The sequence below is a fragment of the Epinephelus fuscoguttatus genome, linkage group LG19, assembly GCF_011397635.1.
Source record: "Epinephelus fuscoguttatus linkage group LG19, E.fuscoguttatus.final_Chr_v1".
NCBI lineage: Eukaryota > Metazoa > Chordata > Actinopteri > Perciformes > Serranidae > Epinephelus > Epinephelus fuscoguttatus.
In genome coordinates, this window is record NC_064770.1 from 8,153,219 (window position 1) to 8,177,804 (window position 24,586).

Sequence of the window (24,586 nt, forward strand, 5' to 3'; positions counted from 1 at the left end):
CATCATAGTGAATTGTTACCCTTGTCATGTTTGGAGACAACATCATGGCTTTTTGTTTGCTCTGGCTGAAATAAATTATGTGAGAATGTCAGTCAAGTTTGATTACCTGCAGCCTGTAACGGCACAATAGCCTCTGCCTTAAGACTCATTTATACTCAATGTTAGCTACATATACAAATAAAGACGAAGCCTTCTGTCTGTACTCTGCGTTCTCCGTATTTGTGCACTTTTTCTGAAAGCTTACTGACTCCAGCCTAGCTGGTCTCAGTCCCAGGGCCTCAAAATACGCCGCCTGGGAAGTGTCCCTGGCGTCATTTTGTTAATGCCAGTGAGTCAATTCATGTGACTTAGCCTATTGTTATGTATTTGTTTATTAGAACAAGATGTTTTCTTTTCTCATTGTATTCTACTCTCAAAATGCTCCAGAAGGTTTCATTAGATTTGTGTATTAAAATCACTAAAGATTTTCTTCCAGGCAAGGATTCCCCCAGACCCCATACCTGATTTTTGTTTGCAGAATTTGCAGGTCTGTATATTTTCATACCAATTTCTAATCTTCATATATTAGAAAATAGGACATTGTGGTTACCTGGTATGTGTGGTATACAGTAATTTCAGTAAAAACATTAAATTGGGAGTAGTCTCACAGTTTTAATTTTTTTTTTTTTTTTTTTGCTGAGGTTATTGTCTTAATATAGTTGCATTTCTACATGAAAAACACAGAAGTAAGGTTTTACTTTGGTAAATTTACATTTATGAATGTGAAACTTAGCAAATGATGAGAATAATGAGACTGATTAGAAAATACTAAATAATAAGAAAAAATGAAAATAAAAAAACTATGAAAAATCAGATTTTTTTTAAACAATCAGAACAACACAAATAGTCTCATATCATGGGAAATATAAATCAGGTGACATAACTAAAATGTACAATGACAAAAACAAAACAAAACAAAAATGCCCTGAAAACCCTGTGAAGTTATGGTGTGTTCAAACTATGAGCGACACCGCAACAGTGTGACAGCTAGCTACATTATCGATCACTGAAGTGTTGCCCAAGCGCTGGTTAATGTATTTGTCATCACAGGTTTGTGTGTGTCTGCTACCTCCCACAAAGCACCTCAAACGACTGTCATCTACAGTTTGTATATGGTCATAAAAATCAAGATCAGTGTCTGAGCCCCATTTTAACATCACATTTTGATGATCCCCCAGTGCATCTCTGTGAGCAACACAATGCACATAGAGCTAGCTTAGCATAAAGTCAGCTAACTAAACCAAATAAAAACAAAAACTCATGACTGGCTGACGCTTCACTGCGCCATTAGAGTGCTGAAAAAAGCTGAACCCAGCTCAACTTTTATTTGTCATGCCCGTCAGCAGCAACAAGTATGAGGCTTTAGTCTGTCATGTCTTGTCATTAGTTGTCGTGTCGCTCATAGTGTGAACACAGCATTAAAGATAAACCCTTAAGTCCCGAGATAGAATATCCAGATGCAATTTAATATCAAAGTACAATACATAGTCCAAACTCTCCACCAGAATATAATCAGATAATTTGACCAAAAACAGATAAACAGATGAATCAAATTCAAAGTCCATGAAAAATGGTGGTCATAAACATTTAACCATGTTTCACCACAGCCAATTGTGATCTGTAAGATGACAAGAAAGAGGGCCTAATATGTTTTAATTTACTAATGTATATTGAACAGTGGGAGTAAATAACCTATTAGAGCAGCGGTTTAGTATGTCCCAATACATAGTATGCCAAATGCAGCATGCCAAAAATACCAGGACGTCCTGCTATTGATGTCCAGTTGCATATTGCAGTTTGCAAGCCAGCATACTTTTTATACCAAAGATAAGTGACAGACAGTGCTCTTGGAGGAAAGACACAAAAATAATATTTATCGGTCAAGAAATAGGCCTATCACAACTCTGTTACATCAGCTGTTAAAATGTTTAGCCCCATGCTAACATTTGCACTTGCTAAATTTAGTTTTATCACTAACTTAAAACAGCTTGCAGGTCACAAACAAGTTGTTAGTTGTGATTAAATATTTACAGACATAACTTTAGAGTAAAAGAATTAATATGGTCGACACATCTGACTTGAAACTTGATAAAATTTTAAATTAAGGTTAAGTTACAGTTCCTAAAATAACACAATAAGCCTCAAATTATGAAACATAATGCTAATAACATTTGTTTAAAAATGTTAATAGCATCAGTTAGCTTAACATCATTTCCCTCTCATTATAAACTGTATGAATGACTCTGAGATTTATGTGTGAGCCTCTACAGCAGGCGTTTTGGGCAGTTATGCTAGCTTGTGATAGTTAATCGTCATAGTTAATTGCTCAGGGTTGGACAGCACTGCAAATGTTTCCTAGCAGTAGTGTGACAAACCCATTCTCATTCTGAACTCGTCAAATCAGTTGCTTTGTAAGTGACCTGGGTGCTGGGAGGGGAGGTGCATAGGTCCAACAAACCTCAGACTTTCACCCAGGGTGAATGTTGGCCAAACCATGATGTTTTTTCCAAACGTAAAATGTGCTGATGTTGCACTAGGAATTAGACATAAATACAAGGTGTTTTACAGATGCTGTAAGTTTATTTTTAAAAAGACTCCATGCATCTAACAAGCAGACACTATACATTTCCTGAAACAAGAGTGTATTTTGAAAAGACACAATGCATGTCAATTGACACGTTGTTCCGAAATGTCAACAAGAGATGCAGAAGGATACCTAGGGCGTCATATGTAGACCTGAAAGTCCACAGATAAAGCAACGATATTTGACGAGTTGGGATGAGAACGCGTTGGTCTGACACATCATTGAAGTCTTTACTGGCTTTAGTTTTAATAGTGCAACCTGATTTAGTAAATCCCTAGTTTAAAAGTAGTCAGAAGAATTTATTAACAGCTGCTGCAACAGAGTCCTGGGTTCTCTTAAGGAAAACCTTTAAGTGGTGTAAATGACTTAATGATATATCAGTGTGTGCATTTATTTTTCCCCTTATCTTTTAGACTAATATTGATTTGAATAGCCAAATAACCAGCTCCATTATGCTGCGCTCAAATGGAATCAGGAAGACTGTATACAACAAAGTGGATATCATTTTAGTGGATGAGAGCAGGATGGTAAAATTAGGTGAGGTCAGCAGAGAATATCAGCAATGGTAACGGCAGATGGTTTTGCCGTCAAAGTTTTTGAACTTTTTGCTGTCCTCTGCAATGGAATTTACAATCGGATGTTACATAGCTGCTTCACACAGGGAGAAAACATTTGTGACCTGGACAATTACTGGACATAACTACAAAAATTACATAAAGTAATGAACATAAAATAATTTTATTTAATATAATTTGGCCAGTTCTTTATAAAAAATAAAGCATTACCATTGCAACATGTTGTCATGTGTTTTTTGTTTTGCCTTTCTGCCATTCCGAACTGTTTGTTTTTCCCGTGCCGTACAGATGGTGTTTTCTGGCTGCCTGATTCCATGTGAACGCAGCATTAGGTCATTTGCCAGACTGATATAAATGCATAAACACATGAAATCATGTTATTTATAGCCTCTGACTTTGGCCTACACCTGCTCATAAGAACAGTGAAAATTCATTGCATAACACATTTTTTAGCCTTAATGCGTTCTACCGTAACTATCCCTACACCCCCCATTACACCCCCCACTGCAGCTCCTGCTGCTGCTCCTGCTGTGGTTGCTAACCCAGCCCCAGCAAGGTATGATATTGCTCCTCCAACACCTGCTCCAGCCAAAGCAGAGCCACCAACAGAGAGCGAGATTTTCTTCCTAACATCAGGAGCGTTTGCTTCTTTTTGAGCATCTTGGAACATTTTGGTGGTGTAAAAGTTTCCTTTATTTTCCTGAACCATGTAGTTGATCTTCTTCAGAAGCTCGGTGACTTGTGATGGACTGTGGTCTTCATTTTCAATAACATGACATCCCCCTTTACACTCTTCAACAAAGTTTTTAAGATTACCCTCGCCAATGAATTCTTCTATGGTTCTTGTAGCTCTCTGTAGTTCATTTCCATGGGTGAACAAAACCATACTGTAATCTACCATATTTTCACCAAAGGTCTCCTTAATGATCTTCACCATGTCCTGTCCTTCATCTGTAAATGTTTCCAATTCCATGACAAACAGGAACACATGGGGACCAGGCTCAGCCAGTGAGACGCATTGCTTAATCTCTGCCATCACCTCCTTATCTTCTTTTTCTGCATGACACAGACCTGGAGTGTCGACAACAACCACGTTTTGTTGTCCGACCTTTACTTCTTCCTTCTGACATTTGTGTGTGTCAGTGATCAATAATTTTTGACTTTTAGAGGCAAGTTCCTCATCTTCCTCTGGGTACCTCAGGAGGGTGTTCATGACTGAAGTCTTCCCTGCTTGAACCTTCCCAACAAGTACAATCCTCAGCTGCTCTGCTGGAGAACATTACACAGACGTCAGTGGTGGGTGCAGTAAAAATAACAATTTTACTGAAGTAAAAGTACAAAAGTATTTCAATCAAAATATATTTAAAATACCAACAGGAAAACTACTCATTATGCAAAAATGGCCTATTTCAGGATAATAGAATGTAATATAATGTAATATTATTGGATTTTAACTGATGCATTGATGTGTTCATCACTTTAATGTTGCCGTTGGTAAAGATGGAGCTTATTTTACTTCATATACTGCTGGGTAGATTGTGTATTGTGTTTTATCTTAAAGGGACTGTTTGCCCCCAAATCAAAAATATATCTTTTTTCTCTTTCCTGTAGTGCTATTTATCAGTCTAGATTGTTTTGGTGTGACTTAGCAAGTGTTGGAGATATTGGCCATAGAGATGTCTGCCTTCTATTGTTCGTATCCTTAAAAAAAAAAAGTTGGGTTTAAACCGGGTTAAGGCTCGTAATTACAGTTAAAGGAACGGACCAGGCTGTGCTCAGAAAATAGACATTGCTGTTGAGTTCTCCCGAGAAAAAAAAAAAAAAAAAAAAAAAAATTCTCTCTTTTTTTTTTTTTTTTTTTTTTTTAAATTTTTGGCACTTTGAACACCACAAGCTGAGTGCCATCTAGTTTCATGTACAGGCATGATGGATGACATCTCTGCAGCTGATATCTCCAACAGTAGGCAACGCACACAAAAACAATCTTGACTGACAAATAGCATCATAGGTAAGAGGAAAAATGTGTGTTTTTGGGAATAAACTGTCACTTCAGCCTGTAATAATCCATTTGTTGATTATATTTTGTATTATAAATACAAAGTAACTAAAATTTACTAAATTTACTAAAAAACATCAACTACTATAATTATGCAGACGACACCCAAATTTACTTTGCTCTGTCACCAAGAAAACACAGTCCCATACATTCTCTCTGCAAGGGAATAATAGACTGAATGTGCTGAACTTTCTCCAGATAAATGTAGACAAAACTGTCATTGATGCAAAATAAGAAAGGCTGAGAGTTAGCACTCATCTTAGCTCTGTCTGTAAAAAACAAAATCCAAATCAGAAATCTTGGATTCAGAGTTTAATTTGATTAATCTATCTAATAATTCCAGCAGGTTAGTTTTCTTTGAAGGACTATGACTAGGAATATACAGTAATTTAGTTGAGACTGACTGTTACTTAAGTTATTCTGAGAATATGCCGGTATGTTTATGAATACTCTATGGAATCTGTTGAGCATCTACAGGAAAAGCAGAACAGTTAAACTGTTGAATCTCAACCAATTAGTTGTTTAAATCTTACATATACTTTATAAACTATCTAAAGGCGGACTATCCAAATAAAGAGTTACCCAAGGTTTTTGCCATATCTAGTTATTTTTGAAATATCTTGTTTTTCTCCAGAATTCCTTGATTTGTCAAAAAGCCAACACACAAGTCAAGAATTAGGCAAAACATTAATTAGTTGTGATGTCAAGTAATCAAGACAAGCAAAAATATTCAGAAAGTGAACATATGCTGTTTAAGAAGTTATCACAGCAAAATGCTAATTTTGATGTATAAATATGTATTATTACTAATATTGCTGTTATTGTTGTTTTTGTACAATACAGTAAATGGGGTGTGTACAGACTGCAAAAATTACAAAATCTGAAATCTCATGTTTTAAGATAACTGACTAGATGTTCAGTCAAATTAATAGAAATGAAGTGTCATAACAAATTGGGAGCTGGTAACCACCATACATCATGGATATAACTGATGAGCTGCTTTATATTTAAGAAAATCATAATTGTGCCCAAACCCAAACACTATGCAGAGTATTAGTACTGCTTAGGATTTACTTACCAGGCAGTAGATTATCTTCACTGGCCATCTCTTTCTTGAAGGAGTAGCTGATCTTTAATGTCTTGTCACTGTGGATGTCTTGTTCTGAGTATTTTAATATCCATCTCATCATTATATTGTAGCCTGCCTCTAGTTCCCTCCCCTGAAACATGCATCACCTGTTCCCAGCCTAAATCTGACCATTCACAGATCAGAAATACAAATGTAGTTGCAAGCAACCAATCAGGAGGCTGTGCATAAGTATATTAGTTAGAGTACACTTCCACAGAGGACTATTTACCTAGAGAAATTTGTCATATACATGGACCTGCAGTCTGGAGTATTATTGTCCTGTTCAACAGTAATAATTGATGAATCCCAGAATACCAGAAACATAGGAATGCAATCTAATACTAAAGCCCTGCAGTAAATCCTGCCTTTGTGAAATTCATCTTATTCAGTGTATTCATTTTAATGTAATTTTGTTAGTAATATAAAAACAAGATCAGACATCACAATTACCTGAAAAAAACACCTATAAAGTTAGACAAACAAACCAATCATACAAACGGAAAAACACAACCGGAGAATTAAGTGATAATATTTCTTCTATTTTACATCATGTATTTTTAGTTTTTCTGTTTCTGCAGATTTATAATCCATATTACAATTAATCAAACTAACAGTTCATTAGTCCACATAATGATACTGTAAAACTTTAAATTGTAAAATAATTAATAGCCCGGGCGGCACGGTGGTGTGGTGGTTAGCACTCTCGCCTCACAGCAAGAGGGTTGCCGGCTCGATCCCGGGCGTGGGAGCCCTTCTGTGTGGAGTTTGCATGTTCTCCCCATGTCAGCGTGGGTTCTCTCCGGGCACTCTGGCTTCCTCCCACAGTCCAAAGACATGCAGATTGGGGACTAGGTTAATTGGTAACTCTAAATTGTCCGTAGGTGTGAATGGTTGTCTGTCTCTATGTGTCAGCCCTGCGATAGTCTGGCGACCTGTCCAGGGTGTACCCTGCCTCTCGCCCGATGTCAACTGGGATAGGCTCCAGCCCCCCTGCGACCCTCAAGAGGATGAAGCGGTTAGAAGATGAATGAATGAATGAATTAATAGCCCGAACTATTATTTGCTTAAATCACAGAAATCAACAGGCCTATATTTAGGACAGGCCTTTAATTCCGTTTACACAAAACTGTTGCTCAGCAAAGATCAGCAAATACAATCAAATTGTTTACTTAAAACAGTATTAACATTTATTGTTTAAAAATTAGGCTTCAGATTATATAGCAATTATGAATGATTCAGTAGATCTAGCTCGTTCAGTTAGCGAATCAAAGAGAGAGAGCTACAGCACTTGAGGATTACCGCACCAGGCATACAGACTTCTTATCATTGTTATTATCATAACTTGGAATGATATTTATGAAAAACTCTTTTGATTCTTTTGATCTGAGGAACCCTATAGACTAAAGGAATATGAATAACTTATAGAGGAGTTGAGGAATGGACACATAATGTAAAGGTAGCCCACGCTCCCACTCTAGACAATTCTTGTAATTCCAGCGGATATGCAGCAGCACAGTTTAGAAACTCTCAAACTAATCAAAGTACATGCCTTGTCTATTTTTGATGGAGCCATGGCAGGTTGCAGAGAGCAAAAAGATCTGCAGTACGATTTAGCAGAGTCTGGAGTGGTGGTGCACTGTTCTGTACTGTGCAGGGACAGCTACACAAATATGACCTTCATGGAGGAGTCATCAGAAGAAAACCTTGTGTCCTCACGACGAAATGCAGCATCAGAAGTTTGCAAAGGAACATCTAAACAAGCCTGGTGTTTTTTGAAAAAAAACCCCAAAAAAACCCAAAACAACAACAACAAAAAAAAACAACTCCTGTGGGCTGATGAGGTTAAAATAGAACTTTTTGGAAGAAATTACCAAAGTTGTGTTTGGAGAGAAAAGGGTGTAGAATATCATGAAAATAACACCTGTCCAACTGCTAAACATGGGGGTTGACCGATCATGCTCATCTTTTACTTGCTTAGCTATTCACAGTAAACAACATTTTGACCAGGGGTGCCCAAACTTTTGCATGTCACTGTATGAGCAGCAGGGGCGATATCTGTCCTCTAGTGTGACTGCTTCATCTATGTTAAGTGATCAGCAAAGATACTGCCACTGACTACTGCCTGAGTGTGGGCAAAGAGTAGCCAGCAGGCTTAAGGGCATAGTTTTTGAATTTTTTTTTGAAAATGCCAATCCTGTAATGAGTCAACAACCTCCCTACTGAACTACAGTCAACCAAAAGTTACTTAAAATTTGATCTGAAGACCAAGACTAAACTGAAACTGGAAGACGGTACCACAGGAGAGGAACTGAAGGCTCTGGTACTAGGAACTCTCTAAGATATGATGGTGTCTGACCAGAAGAGCTTTGTGGGTGAGGAGGAGGATTTTAAATTTAAATCTGGATTCTACAGGGAGCCAGTGCATGGAAACTTAAATGACAGAAATATAATCTCTTTTCCTAGTTCCTGTCAGTGCACTGTATAAATACATTAGGTGGCACAACTTAGAAAAGTTTAGTAACAAGTTGTGCAGCTTTTTTGAGTTTATCCAACTTTTGTAACAATTGCCACCCAACTCTAATATTTCACATTGCAATTTCTCTCTTGGGTCAGAGTTAGCTTAACTTTTCTGCTAGTTGAGCTATGAAGTCAGCTTAACTCTTTGCAGTTGTTGGTCCTGGTTATTGTTTTTCTCTGAAAGCAAGTAGGCCTGACATAATACAACACATGCTGCGCCACTGTGGATCAACTATGGAGTCTTTAGAGACTTATTGGAGCAGCCTGATAAATGGAGCAGTGTCACATATGATTAAACTCTGACATTCCAGCTCAAAACTAAACTTTTTTTTTGCTGTAAGTATAATTATTCAGCTGTAGATATACACAGGTTAGTGAACCTAAATATAATTTGATGTCATAAATTGTATGTGTTGTACAATAATGGGCATCATACAGTGGTTAAAGTGGTTAAAAGAGGGCTCTTTTTAATTCAGCTCATCAAAATCAAACCAGTGGTACAGCAAATCCCACATGTCGAATAAAAACCAATATATGAGAAAGTGAACAATGATGCAATATAATTGTCTGGATAGTAAAAAGATAAAATAATGCCAACCTTTTTTTACTGAAGTGTTATACAAGGATATAACACATATGCATGTGCAAAAAAAAAAAGCACTTAAAGAGTTTCAACACAAGTGCAGTTTACTACAGGATATAATTACAGAAGACAAAAGTCAGAAGTCAGATTAATCTCAGAATATCTGAAATGTCTTTACACAGTTAGACAGACCCAGCATAAACAGTTTTTCCCTTAAAAACTTAATTAATATTTAACTTAATATCAAGTACAGTCATTCAAAACGGTTGAAAACTCCCCTACATAAACCTTTTTATGGAGGCGGAGGGTAGTAGTAGTAGTTCAGAAAGAAAAGTTCAGCCCATTCCCACAGTACAAACAATAATTTTATACTTTGAAAACAAATTGCAGTTGATACATGGAGCATCCACACTGTTGCAAACACCAGCTATATGAACACGTGTTTGGTGTGTTCCAGGTTCTTTGGAAAAGGCAGGTGGTGGCATGAAGCCATTTGAAGCTCCGGACCATAAGCCATTCTTTTTGGCTGTCACTACACGCTCTGAGGCAACAATACATTTGGCAGTATGAGAGTTCTGAAACTGTTCCCATTAAGCGGCTCTTTCACACATGCAGTTTAATTCATCAAATGATTTATTATTGTCTTTTAGTTCAGGTCAAGTTCATGCTCACACCGACTTTTTACATATTAACCAAAGGGAGTAAACATAGAGTCATACAGACATATGTCAGGTAACTGGTTGATGTTTTGAGGTGATGTCATATTCATATTCATCAGTCCATCATAAGGATACCCATGAGGTCAATCTGCACTACACCCTAAAATTTTGCTACAGCTGTTGTATTAGTTTTTAGGAAGGTGTACCTAACAAACTGGCAGATGAGTCTATGGTAATGGCAGCATAACAAAAAACTCTAAAGTTATGTAGTTTCAGTTGACTAACTGTACCTGAAATATTTTTTTAGTTTCTGATACTTTCTTGAGAAGATAAGATGTTCCCTTGTGTGTGACTGTTAAATAATGCTCCATGTATCAACTGTCCACAAATCATCAATACAGCAGAGTCTACACATTTAGTGCATTTTGAATAAAGTGTAATGCTTAAGATGCTCTCTGTAAAAGAAAAGAGAAAAGAAAAGAAAAAGGAAAAGAAAAAAGAACAAAAGCATGATACATTTACACCCTTTCATCATTATCATTTCCCTGTGTCATATGTTTTTCAGTGCTGGTTTGATGAGCTCTGACTCACTTTTGGAAAGCCTCAGGTGGCATCCATTCATACGCAATATTTTCCACTGTTTTAAGGAAACCGCTCACAACCATATTTGCAATTGAACCTTGTCCCAGCACTTTGTCTAGACCCTTAGAGATTAAGCTCTCCAAACATAAACATACTGCCAATTTTCCATCATCACATTGCTTTACTTCATCGATTGCTCTCTTAGCCTCTTCAAGCAATTCATTTCTGTAGTAGCTTCCTCCATTTTTTTGGATTATGTCGTTGATCTTCACCAGTAGGCCGGTAACTTGAGACTCATTCTCAGGTTCGTTGTTGTTGAAGACATGGTACGCTGCACAAGACTTGCTGATGAACTTTTTGAGACTTTCATTTTTTTCAATGAATGCGCCAACCTCGCTTCCTGGCTCACCATGGGTGAACAAGACGATGGTATGATGTTCTGCATCTTTGAAGACTTTCTTGAAGCGTTCCAGCATTTCTTTGTCTTCTTTTCTGAAGGTACCTAGCTTAAGCACCAACAGGAACACATGAGGCCCGGGTGAAATCAGCATGGTGCAATCTAAGATCTCTTTCATCACCTCTTCACGATCTTTGTAGGTGTGAAACAGACCTGGAGTATCAACAACAGCCAGAGTTTGTCCATTCACTTCTCTTGTCATGATCTTGCATTTTGCTGTCACAGATGCAGAGGACAATTTAGTAGTAAAACTGTGGCTCTGTAGGATGGTGTTTCCTGATGCACTCTTCCCAACTCCAGTCTTTCCCAAGAGCACAATCCTCACCACGGATTCCTCTGACTCTGTTGGAAAATTTTAAACAGATATGATTGATGTTATAGAAAATTGTATTAGTCATGACCACAAACACACACAAGTACACAAGCACACAAGCACACACACACACACACACACACACACACACATACACGGATATCTGCATATACTGATTCGTGATCTGAACCTTCCATTTTCATAGATAATACAGCTGTATAGTGCAGTACTACAAAGTTATTAAAATCAATACAATGTGCTTGACAATTGAAAAGCTCTGAAATGCATTAAGAAAAAGTTCCCTGCATCCAGGCTGTTCCTTAATGTTTAATTTTTTTAATAGTATGAAAAAACAAATTAATGTTTTTCCCCTTGTCGCTGTCTCAAGGGGATTTCTTTCTACCTAAAGATAGTATTCTCAGCCTTCCCTGAGTTAGCCTATCTGGATGAACTGTATTCCCTTGATTCTTTTTTTTTCTAATTTTTTTTGTTTTGTTTTAGTCCTCTGTATAATTTTTGTGCGGATTAGGCAACATTAATATACTGTTACTGTTATTTGGCTTTTCCCCTGCTGGGCTTTTGTTGCACTAGCAGTGACATGGTGAGTTTGTGATCTGATATCTGTCTCTACTCCAAGCAGGGTGGTGAAACACCATGCACCATAGATGACAGCAAAATGCTATAGACTCCTATACTGAACTGAAATGAAAGGAGTGCTCATACATGTAACTGTGGTAAATAACGAACAAACAGTCTCATACTACATTTTGCTGTTGTTTATGGTGTCTGGTAAATCTTTGGGGCTTGGCTCAGCCCCTGGTCTCACACAAACATGGAGCACAGCAGAGTGGAGGAGAGACAGACAGAGGAGAACTGAAGAGTCTTTGTGAGTTAAAACACCAGCTGACATAAAACAAAGGATCTGATCTTGATTAGCTCATTTTAGCTGACACCAATTAGGTAAAAAATGCCTTGATACCTGTCTTTGAGATCGGATCAAGACTGAGTGTGTCGATCATTATTTTTTTGTGTTAGGAATATTTTTGGTACTCCTCCCAGTTATTTAAAATAAAAAAGAATGTGGATAAAATCAAAAGGTATAAATGCAATACCTGTAAAATATCATAGTGATGTTAAAAATAGTGTTGGGAAGTTTGAGTGTCATGTTGCCTCAGTATAACTGGATCTGAACCCATGATTATGGTGAACTTTTGAGTTTTATGAGTTGTTACGTACCTCTCAAGCCACAGAATTGCAGGGAACACTGACAAGATGTGTAAGTAGGTAGTGGAGGTAAAACAACTTTTGTTTTTTGAACTTTACAAAATATGAAGCTTTAGTTATATATCTATTATATAGAGCTGATAACTTACAAAATGAACAAGTGTTTTACTTTAATTTTTGTGATGATTGGGTTTATGCTTAGTTATTTTCACAGTAAAAAAGCTAATCTAATAACACGTGTGTATGTCTTATCATGACATCAGCAGAAATAAGAAATGACATGAAGATGATTAAAGTATTTAAATCAATATTCAAAGCAGCAGCACAACAGACACTAATGCCTCTAGTTTCGCAGACCGGGCGCGGCGTGCCTGCGCTTCGCCAACTGGGTGTGGCCAGGCGGATATTGCAAGTTTGGCAAACCGTGCGCGCTAGCGCAGCTACTCCTCTTTCCCACCTCCGTCCCTCCTACCTGCGCAAGTCGGAAAGAGGGAGGAGAGAAGGCGTGGAGTGGGTTTTACACACATCACACCAATCAAATGAGCCCCTCTCCTCGCCCTTAAATGCGCTGCATGAAGGCGTAATGAGAGTTTACTCAATTCACCATGGCAGAAGAGAGCAGCAGCGTCAGACGGCCAAACTTCTCCCAAGAGGAAACTGATGTTTTGGTCCGTTAGGTCCAAACTCACAGTGTCCGAATATACGGATGTATACTGCATGGGCTGATGATGCAAAGGTGGCCTGGGAGGAGGTCACTACAATTGTAAATCAATGTTGCGTTTCTCTCGTGCGTGCGCGCTCTCTCTTTCTCTCTCACAGTCTCACTCTGTTTCTTTTCTTTTGACTTTTCTAAGATGACAGATGCTGAATATATACTCCCTATCTGATGCTGTGGCTGTTTGTGGTTGGCTGAGAGGGATGTCAACTCATTAGTTTGCAGCTGTGTTAATCAAATCAGGCTGGGTTTCCATCACGCGTGCCAAACGTGCCAAACGGTGCCAATCCCCTTTGATCTGACATCAGATGTGACGGGACAGTCGATATAGAAATACATTTATGTGCTGATTGCAGATAGTTGCATTGAATAGTGGTTTTTGTGGCTATTTATTGCATCATTAATGTGACATTCTGGAAAACCGCCTGTGAGGTTTTGGTGACGTGTGCGCGCTGTCCGCCGTAGGCTTGTGCCGATTTCTGGTTTAACTGGTTTCGGCCCGGTTTAAGAGCTCTTCCCGGTTTAATTCACATCAACTGTATAAATGGGGGGAGAAAAAAAAAAAGAACAAAAAAAAAGCTTTTCACATCGGCGGCATGTCAAGGGACTATATTCAACTTATCTTACATTGTAACATACATTATGACAACTTAATAAGGTTTATGTTTGTTCATAAATGAAGTGGAGGAGACTACAAGTGCTTTGTTTAGTTTTTCTCAGAGGCTTCAGAGGGACTTCGGAGCTCCGCTCCGCTCAGCTGTCTGCTGCTGCTGCGATAGATCAAATTTCAATGGGGTGGGGAAAAGTGCGAGGGAGTCCGCAGTCATTCAGTTTGTTGCCCTAGTAACCTGTTTCCACTGAAGAAGTTCCTGGTACTATTTGGGGGGCTAGAACTACTACAGGAACGTCTTGTCGCTCAGCCCTCTCAACCGCCATGACTCCACTGAGCGAGCGGAGTCGGAGGAAGGTCGCTTGATGTCCTTCTGTGTCTTCTTCTTCTTCTTGTGTAACCTTGTTTGTATTGGCAGTTAATACAGCATTACTACCACCTAGTGGGTTGGAAGTACATTACACCTATAATGGGCTTTTATTGGGAAAAATAGCTCAAATGTGACCCCCAGTGATAAAATTAGGTACATAATTCGATATATTGGTTCGGTTAGATATTTGGCTTTAAGTGAAACCGGTTGGAAAATTTTCAAACCAGCACAAGCCTAGTCCGCTGGTCAGCCAAACTTCCACTACACCGGCTGCACTCCCCCTGCGCTGACAGTAGACCTAGTTTCAGCTGGCGAGCTTTTAGTGCACCTTCGGCGAAGCCTTTTGGCACAAAACTGTCACTGCGCCAAGCTGGATCTGTCAACACCTCCCCCTGCTGCGCCGCCACACCCATCTCAGCGCACCTTGGTCTGCCAAACTACCAAACTGAGCGCGCCTTGGGTTGTGCTGCTTGAAACTAGCTCTGCGAGGGGTTCGCCACCCTGCGCCAACCTGCGCCGAGCTGGGAAACTAGAGCCCTAAAAGTTGTCCAACTATCAACCAAACTGCAATAGTAAGCCTTAACAAACTTCACAGGCTAACAAGCACTGTGTCCACTGTCTGACCGATGCTCCCAAGCAGTCCTTTTGGAATTCTTTGGTATTTGGGCTGCAATTTGGCATATGGGAAGTTTTGGGTAGATACAAGAACTTGTATTAGCAGCAGCCAAATTTTAGGTACATGAACCGCTTTGTAGTACTACATTACTCAAAGCGTGTAAAGCTACCGTAAGCCCCAAGGGACACATTTGTCTCAGTCAACACCTATACTACTTAAAAATAAAGAGTGGGTGGATCTGATTAGGTTTATAATGCTTCCATTGGCAGTTTGTAACAAATAAAAGTGAGTACACAGGAGCTTTTGGGTTAGACTCAGAGTACAAGAGTATTGCTACTTCCTGAAGGCAGTACATACTAGTGCTGACCCAATACGTATCAAAGTCAAAAACAAATCAGGGCAAATATTCTAAATGTTCTAAATACTACAGATCTATTTATTTATTTTCATCCATCCAATAGTTTTGTTTTCTGGTGTGTTATATGCATTACACAGTCATTCTTGTTATTGTACATTAATCTCAAAAGCAGCTTGTTCATGTCATATCATTCTATATGCTGATGATACTGCTCTCTTTTTGTGTTAAAATTGGACCTATATTTTTTTCTGAAATAAAAAGATGAAGTCCGCACACCAGAAGCTGCTCCTTGCACAATTTATTCATGCATTGTAGTTGTGACGTTTCGGGCAACTGCCCTTCATCAGACAGACCTATATTTTTTTCCCCTGATAACAGGATGCCTCCTTACCTCCGTAGAGCTAGACCCAATCTATTTGGAACAAAATACAAACTTTTGCTGTGGTTGGGGAATTTTTGTTAGTGCAAAAATACAGTAGATCCAACCATCTGGGATGTGCTCTCAGGTAAGGATTAAACAGAAAGATAAATCAAATTCTTACATTTTTGGCCTGAAGAGCCAATCTCCTCATAGTTAAACTTTGTAGTTCAGTTCAAAAGCATTGCTATACTGTGATTTACACATCAATAAACACAAATTAGAAAAAGCACCAAAACAATTGATAAGCGTAATTTCAAAACTCAAAAACTACACAAAATTTAGTTTCACTACAGCAGAGAAGTTAATGTCAAAGAAACAAAAATTTTATGAATTTCTTTTCAAGAGTTAAATATACATTACATGTAGGTAAAAATAACAGTTCATATAAAATATAGATAATGTGCTATTTTGATTTATTGAGGACAAGGAAACTGCAGCAACTTGAACATCCCAATAAGTATATAACTATTTGTATCCTTGATTATATTGAATGTTTTGTTTGTTGTGCTAAATTGTGTCTAAATCATTAAACAAATTAATTTGATAAAATGTTAATGCAAAAATACCTGTAAAGTTTAGGTGACATTTGATAAAAGTGGAATGACCATATGCTGTCCTAAATACTGTCCATAGATGCAGAGGAGGTCTTTCCCCCTCCATTTTCAAGAGGCAAAAGGGAGATCAAAATATAAAAACAAAAAATCGGTAACTGGTTGAAATAAATAATTTCCAAATCTCAGTATCATTTAGAAAATATTTTTCTCTCTTCTTTGTAAAAAAAAAAAAAAAAAAAAATCCATTATTTAAATGTTGATCTAAATGCTTCAACAGCAACACCTGTGGGGCAGCCAAGAGGGAAAGAGCAGTCTGTGCTAAGTGGTGAAGGGTCAGATGAGGACAGGTTCTGGCTGAGCTTCTTATGGTAAACTCTCTTTTTATATACTACTTTTACTTATATACTACTTTTAAACCCCTCACAAAAAACAGATTTTATTTATGCCTTTATGTCAGTCTCCCAGTTTCCTCTTTTTTACATTTACATTTCCCTTTTTTAAACATTTTTTTTTTTACCCCCAGGATCCCAGTGATTGTTTTTATGAAAGATTTTCAGCAATACTAGTGGTGGGAGTACTCAAGTAGATGTTGTACTCAGGTCAAAGTAATAAGCCACAGTGTACAAAAACTCTGTTGCAAGTAGAAGCCCTGCATTCATCTAGAACAGGGGTCTGCAACCTTTGCCATTAAAAGAGCCATTTTTGACCAACCTAATTTAAAAAAAATCTGTGTGGAGCTGCAAAACATGTTTGAGCCTTATAATCAAGATAAATAGCCTATTAAGTCTAAATTAGCGTATACTTATGGTCTAAATAAGCATTTGTTAATATGTTTTACCACAAGGTGGACACTGTGCAGGGCACTATTTATGATTATTTGGTACTTAAATTTTGCAGAGCTGGCAGTGAGAACAAACAAATCTGTCCACACACTACTACATTCTCTATTTTATTCAATTTACTTTTTTGGATTTGGCATCCATAGCTAACCAGCCACTGCTATCGAGGTTCAGCAACATTTGGATTCATAAAATGAATTTCCATAGAATTCTTTTCTCAAAGGCTCAAGAAGCCACTGGACAGGGGCTAAAGAGCCACATGTGGCTCCGGAGCCATAGGTTGCCTACCCCTGATGTAGAATGTCACATTTCAGAATAATATATGTCATATTATTGTTTTATAATTATTTCTGCATTATTGTATTCACCTTAATGTTACGGCTGGTAAAGTTGGAGCTCATTTTAATTACTTTATATACTACTGGGTAGGCTATCTATAAAAATACATACATTTTTTAAAGTTTATTTATATTTTGTATCAGTAATCTGTTTCTGCAAGTGACTAAAGTCATCAAAAGTACAATATTTCCCATGAGATGTAGCAGAGTAGAGGTATATAGTAGCACAAAATCAAAATACTTAAGTAAATTACAGTCCTCAGGTTAAAGAAACAATTGAGAGGATATACACACACGCTTTAAAATGTAATATAATAGTGCAATTATGCCAAATATGAATATATTGTTAGTTTGAATGTTTCCTGATATGCATATATATATGACAATGATCTTTCTTCTTTCAAAATCTTAATTTGTTAAGAAGCTAAGTAATGCGTAATACAACAAACAAGGACTGTGAAGGAAGTAAAACTACAAAAAATAAACTTAACAACTGCAAAGGACTGTTTAGGTGGTTATAAAAATAAATTAAAGTGGAGACTTAAATATCATGATTGAAAAGAGGTTTCTTTTAAAAATTATTGATGTTAATGATACATGAAAATAGTTGTATTAACTAAAGATTAACATGTTGCTCTGCTGGTTTATCAAACACAAAAGAAAGAGAACTGTATGTGAAATATACTTACCAGACTGAAGAAGTTTGCTGTTCATCTTTGTCTTTTAAAAGCAGTTGATCTGTGATGTCTTGTTGCTGTTGGTGTCTTGCTGTTGAGTAGTTTCATCTTTATATATCATAAAATCTGTGTAGTTCCCTCCCCTTAAACACATGTCATCTGTTACCTAGCCAGTTTGAGGAAAGACGGCACAGACAGCCAACCAGTCACAGGCCAGAAACCAAAATGTAGCTGCAAACAGCAAATCAGGGGCCAAACAAAAGTGCATCAAACAATGTACATTTTCTTTTGCATTTTTATTGGGTTTGTAGTTACTGTTATGTTTAGGTTGTTTTTGTAGCAGATTTTCCATTTTATATGTCACTGTTCCTTGCATGTAATGATTCACAAGTAGTGCGTGTGCAATGACATTTGATTACCTTCATGTGAAATTCAGCAAGACGTAGAGGAAGCCTTGTTTTGCTGTGTGCAGCAGCCCCTTCCCAAAAATAAGGTTGATAGAAAGTTAGGGTAGCCTATCTTGATTTGTCAGCTACTGGTTGAGTTCCCAACACAAATTTCAAGTCATGGGAGATAAACAGCTGGACATGTCATCAGTTAAGGTTTCACTGTGCTTCAAACTAACCAGCTCATGCAAAGTACCAACCAAACATATTAAAAAGTAGTAGCCTCAACAAGAAATTACATGATGTTTGACATGGAGAAAAAAAACAATCTGTCTGATTTCCTTTTTTTGGCTGCTGTTTTCCTCATTCTCTGGTTGATCCAGTCCAACCTGACAAGCACTTTGCATGAAGCATACTGACTCCTTAAGATCAGAGAGTCTACCCATGCAGAAAGAGCCAAAAACCATCAGTTGAAGCTCCCTGAATTTTTGAAAAAAGGTTAATCTTTATTTGGGTTTGTAGGCTGTTACAGATGTTTCACTCTCAAATGCAAAAACTCTTAATGCCAGTTTAGTCAGAACTGGCATTCTACCCAAAGAAGATGCCAGATTATGGTCCTCTAAATGTCAGACTGCATTTGATATGTTGAGGGCTGCCTTGTTGAGTAAACCATCTTTATGCAGATGCAAGCTTGGATGAGCTTGCTGCAGTCCTGGTGACAGGTAATTGCATCGGTCATCATCTGACTAAGAGGATTTCCCAATAGAGAATACAACTCAGGTGAGAGTTGCTGTCCCAAATGGATTCTGACTGAAAAATATAATGACTATTTATTGGGGAGTGTCCATTGTTGCCTTTAGAGATAATGAACCCCTGGTTTATCTGCATACAGCACAGCGCTGCACAGATGTGGGCTGCGAAGCACAAGAGGTTTACGAAAGCGGCAAATTATCGCTTTACCATCAACTGCCAATCTGGGAAAACCAAAAGGAAATGCTAAAAACCTGTCTAGGCTTGCTCAAGGACTGAGGCAAAGGTGTGCACTGTCCCATTAGCAACGGCCAGTCCTCAGGACTGTATGTCTGATTTATGCAATCAACAAGTTGATCCAGTACTCTAGATGGTGTGTCAGTGGCTCCTGATGGGGGAAGGATGTGTCACAGCCTCCTCCCTAGATATAAAACACTAAATAGGACATGACTTAATAACTCATCGGATAACCATTCACCATCTTGCTTTGGTATTGTTTAAAATTGTGACCTATGGTCACCAAATATGGTTGTCAGCTGGGGAGCAACTTATTGCCTCACCAAAAGGACTAAAGACAACAGGGAGGCTGGCATCACTTTCAAATAATTATTTGATTCAATAAAAGTCAGAGCCAAACAGTAAAGTCTTCAGCCTTGATTTAAAAGAACTGTGAGATGCAGTGGACCTGCAGACCTCAAGACTTAAGTGATGTGATCCACTTTCTTGGTCTTAGTGACAACCTGAGCTGGCTTGTGCTGAATTAGCTGTAGCTGTCTGATCGATTTTTTGGGGAGACCTACAAAGACATCGTTACAATTGCTGAGTCTACTGAAGATAAATGCATGGACAAATTTTTCCAATCCTGCTGAGACATAAGTCCTTTAATCCTCAATGTATAGATAGCAAGCTGACTTTGTAATTGTCTTGGCTTGTCGTGGCTATTAAAATTCCAGTTTGAGTCCATGACAAGATCAAGATTCCTGGCACAGTCCATGGTTTTTAACATTGCCTATTCAAGCTGAGAGTTGACTTTTAAGTGTTCTTCCTTGGCTCCAAAAACAGTTGACCTGCCTAAGTCCCGCCTTCAAACGCCATAAGCCAATCACAGTACATATAGCCATTCCCATACACTTGAACATTCTCTGCCTGCACGTTCATTGAAATGCATTACAAAAAGTCAGTTTTGTTCGGTTTTATGAGCTTTTTTCGGAGATTTGAAGTTTAAAAATGGTCAAACGGTGTGCATGGGGTACATGCAACCCCGACACAAGGTATCCTGAGAGGCTGGGCGACGGGGTGTATTTTTTTACACTTTAAGCCACATCTCAACTGACAAAAGTGTCTCCTTTGGATTAAGTTGTGTGGTAACGTTAGACCACAACATCAACTCAACGTGAATAAGATTAACAAGAATGTCTACATCTGTTTTAAGGTAAGTCAACATTGTGTTTGAGGAAACATATTGTCACTTTGCTGGAAAGAAATATAAAGTTATCTTTAACATCTCTAGCTAACGTTAGCTAAAGTTAGCCTAACGTTAGCTCCTAGCTGTGTTGTTCATCATGTCACCTTGTTTGCTGAGAGTTCATTAGCCTATTTTGTTCTAGTTTTGTACTTTGGTGATCGTACATCATTGTTAGCTGTTGTCCAAAGGGCTCTAGTTAAGCTAATGTTAACTTCTGGAGCGGGAACTGCCCATTGGTTCGACAGCCCATTGTTCCGACCATATTAAATTCATTTTTCCTAAGTCCGTTCCGAAATCATCATGATGCCCTGTGGTTAAGGTCTGGTTAGGTTTAGGAACAAAAACCACTTGGTTACGGTTAGGAAAAGATCATGGTGTGGGTTAAAATGAAAAAGAAAGTGACAAACACATAAGCCGTGAGCCTGCTCCGCTTCAAGCCGGCCGCGGTGCACCATACGCCCGCCGCAAGCCATTCAGCACCGCGGACAGTCGGACTAATGGGACGTCGAACCAATGGGCTGTCGAACCAATGACATGGACCCTATGGAGCTTAGCCTCATTAACTTATCTGTAATCGCAGAGATAACAAAGGTTGGCAAATGCTATGTTGAATGATTCAGTGTAAATACTGCAGCACCAAACTAATGGAGAGACACTCTTGGTAAAGATGGTAAAAGGCTGTTATGCTTTTCTCATATTCTGAGCCAAAAACCTTAACTTCAGTGGCACTTCAACTTGTTGTCTTCGATGGTGACAGCAACAAGATGCAGTTCACAAGCGTACACTGTGACTTGTAAATTTTGGCTTGTAATTTAAGATTTTCATGGACCTTCTCAACAATAAAGTGATGAATATATCCCTCCAATGCACAGTTTAGGCCCCTTTTGGTTACTTCTCAATAACATCTGATCGTTATGTCCCCAAAAATCATCAGTTACCTCCTGCGAAATGCCGTGTACTGTGACACCTGCCATAGCGCCGGTCACTGAATGTTGATAGTTTGTCCAGTGAGTGGAGGGTGTGTGGCTTAGCCATAGGTCAGTTACTTCAGTTTTGTCTTTGTTCTATTGGGAAAAAAAAGACACATCCAATCACTGATTTGTTCAATACAGTTGGTGCTTGTATTAGAACATAATCCATTGGTGTGTAAATTTGTGTGTTGTCTGCATAAAAATGGTAATACATTTTGTCATTCTCCATAATCTGAGCCAGTGAGAGCATGTAGATGTTAAAAAGAAGGGACCCCAGAATGAAACCTTGGGAGCTCCGCATGTTGTTTTGTCAGTTCAGATGTGTAATTATATACACACAAAGTCGTACCTTTCCTTTCAGTATGATACACACCAGTTTAGTAGGCTTCTGTACAAGAAAGACTCACCCAGTTTTTTAGCCGGTCTAGTAATATGGTGTTGTTAACCGTATCAATAAGCACTGAGATCAAGTATTGCTAGGACTAAAATTCTGCCACTGTCTATTTTTAAGTGGATGCCATTGTAATCCTTAACAAGAGCAGTCTCAGTGCTGTGGTGTGAACGAAACCAGACTCCATTCAAGTTCAGAGGCTGTACAGATACAGGCGCTTTAGTTAGCCTGTTGACAGTTAGCAAACAAGGCACATACATTCATACTGTTCATAGGAATAATGTCAGAGAAGAAGGACCTTGATGCTTTCGTAGTTTTCTTTGTAGATGTCATAATGAATCTGGGGTTTTGTTCTTCCCCACCTGTGTCCTGCTTTACAACACTTTTCTTATTAGCATGGCATTTCTCCAAGGAGATCTTCTTAATGAGAGACCGCCTTTACCTTAGTGGGTGCAATGGCATCAATAAAATTTGTAATTTTAGAATTGAAATGATCTACAAGGTCACAGACTGACCCCCAAAAAGGGGTGGTTGTGGAAGAGAAACCCTCACTATATACTAACATCACTTGTTGTTAGCTAACCTCATGTGTTTACACAATTTTGCTTTCAGTAAAGCAGATAGAAAATAACCCATGTCTTGATCAGGTAAAGTTATCCAATTGGAGAAAGGGGAGTTGTAGTTCAGCAGTTCAGATCAAACTTGAAATTTTGTACAATTCCTGTGATTTCTCTGCGTCATCATCGCAAACAAAACCACCCAAACAAAACTCGCTTCGTCACCAAAAACTTCTCAGTTGCAGCTAGCAAGGCTCTTCACCCACACCTCTCATCATCAAAACAAACCCCAAAGCTGTTTGACTGAAAATATGTCAAAACAGGAGGTGATGGGATTTATGGGAAATGTGGTCTTAAAATTGAGATAAAATAGAACTAGACTTTGAAATGCCTACCACACATAAATGTGACTGATATGTGAAAGTAGGCTATTACATGCGATTAAAGATGTTATAGACTTATTGTTATTTGACACAAGTTCATGTTCTTTTTTACTTGCATTTCATGAAACAAAACAGTGCATAAATAAACAGTTAAAATTCAAAATTAAAAAAACATAAAGTCACTGTTTGCAATTTAAATGTGCAATTGCAATGAAATTATTTTCATGATTGAAAGCATGAATAGTGTTTAGTGTTTTTTTTATCTATGGCCTTCTCTGCAAGAAGAAACACAAGGGCTTCTCTAGCAGTAAGTAAATGATCTACTCACAGGGCAGCCTGTACAGAATTGTGGCTGTACTTCTTTGGCCATGGTTGGGTGAGGATGTGCGGGCCCTTGAATGTTCTGGCTGATGTGTATTCATGGCAAGACCTGAGGTTTAAGCCCCACTCATTCTTTTTTTCTATTGACCTTTTGTTCTGTGGTAGCCCTCAAGTCCCTCAATGAATCAGTATGCAAGATTATGGTGAGATGACAAACCAGATTTCTTAAAGGGGATTTGTGCAATTTCGTGCAACCAAGAGTAGGCTATAAACGCTGGCAGTTCCCCTTCTTCGAGTCATTTGGAATCCAGAACAGGTATAAACATTTTTTCTTCAGATTTGGTTGAATGAAACGTCATAGGAGATACTTTGTTTTGAGTACTCTTGTGTCCTTATAATGGCCTAATGATCTCCTTTCAACATATGGCTGGGCCCAGCCTGCCAAGAACAAACAGCAGTCACCGTAGACCGTTGTCTGCAGCCTGCAATAACTTCATCCATTAAATTCTGCCTCGGGGCTGTGTTGTGGTGGCAGCAGGCTAATCAAGGTAGTCCAGATGTCCTCCTCCCGAGGAACATTTTCCAGTTCCTTCTGGGAGATCCTGAGGCCTTCCCAAACCAGATGAGGTTCTCCAGTATGCTCTCGGTCTTTCCCGGGATGTCCTACCAGTTGGACATGCCCAGAGGAAAGTGCAGAAGCCCGAACCACCTCAACTAGCTTGTGATGAAGCAAAAGAGCAGCAGCTGCTCTACTCTGAGCTCCTTCTGGATGTCTTCACTCCTTACTCCATCTCTAAGGCTCCATAGTCCAAACACCCCACTGAGGAAATTCATTTCAGCTGCTTGTTTCCATAATCCCATTCACTTGGATGCCATAACTGTGCATCCAAATATACAGACATCCATCCATAGTCACCATTTTAAATGAAGAAGGCAAAACACCATCTACAGCAACACAGATCTGACTCATCATTGTGTACTGACTGCACATGATGCAAGACTCCCTGTGGAAGTGGTACCTGGAACTCCATCACAACTGAACAGCTGCAGCAGTATGTATGAGTTGGTGCATGACAATCATAAGACTTTTACTGTATGAGTACCTGCAGCAATAGAGGAAAGACAAAAAGAAGATTTGACCACCAG

At 38.5% G+C, this 24,586-nt stretch overlaps 2 protein-coding genes across 2 annotated transcripts; both read right to left on the reverse strand.

Annotated features, from left to right (window-relative positions):
* Positions 1 to 311: 311 nt before the first annotated feature.
* LOC125879534 (GTPase IMAP family member 9-like) lies at positions 312 to 6,441 on the reverse strand. Its single transcript, XM_049561474.1, has 2 exons — positions 6,333 to 6,441; positions 312 to 4,464 (listed from the first exon to the last, which is right to left on the reverse strand). Exons 1-2 carry the CDS (start codon positions 6,439 to 6,441, stop codon positions 3,629 to 3,631), a joined length of 945 nt encoding a protein of 314 aa, XP_049417431.1. The 3' UTR covers positions 312 to 3,628.
* A 2,900-nt stretch (positions 6,442 to 9,341) lies between these two features.
* Positions 9,342 to 18,341, reverse strand: LOC125879631 (GTPase IMAP family member 5-like). The gene is made up of 2 exons (XM_049561596.1): positions 18,229 to 18,341; positions 9,342 to 11,523 (listed from the first exon to the last, which is right to left on the reverse strand). The coding sequence occupies exons 1-2, from the start codon at positions 18,251 to 18,253 to the stop codon at positions 10,730 to 10,732; spliced, it is 819 nt and encodes a 272-aa protein (XP_049417553.1). The 5' UTR covers positions 18,254 to 18,341; the 3' UTR covers positions 9,342 to 10,729.
* Positions 18,342 to 24,586: the final 6,245 nt, after the last annotated feature.

Excerpts from the sequence above, each read along its gene's own strand:
- LOC125879534 (XM_049561474.1), bottom strand. The coding sequence starts at position 6,441 with ATGAGATGGATATTAAAATACTCAGAACAAGACATCCACAGTGACAAG. Across the intron at positions 4,465-6,332 it reads TGAAGATAATCTACTGCCTG|AGCAGCTGAGGATTGTACTT; the intron begins GTAAGTAAATCC and ends GTTCTCCAGCAG.
- LOC125879631 (XM_049561596.1), bottom strand. The coding sequence starts at position 18,253 with ATGAACAGCAAACTTCTTCAGTCTG. Across the intron at positions 11,524-18,228 it reads CAGCAAACTTCTTCAGTCTG|AGTCAGAGGAATCCGTGGTG; the intron begins GTAAGTATATTT and ends ATTTTCCAACAG.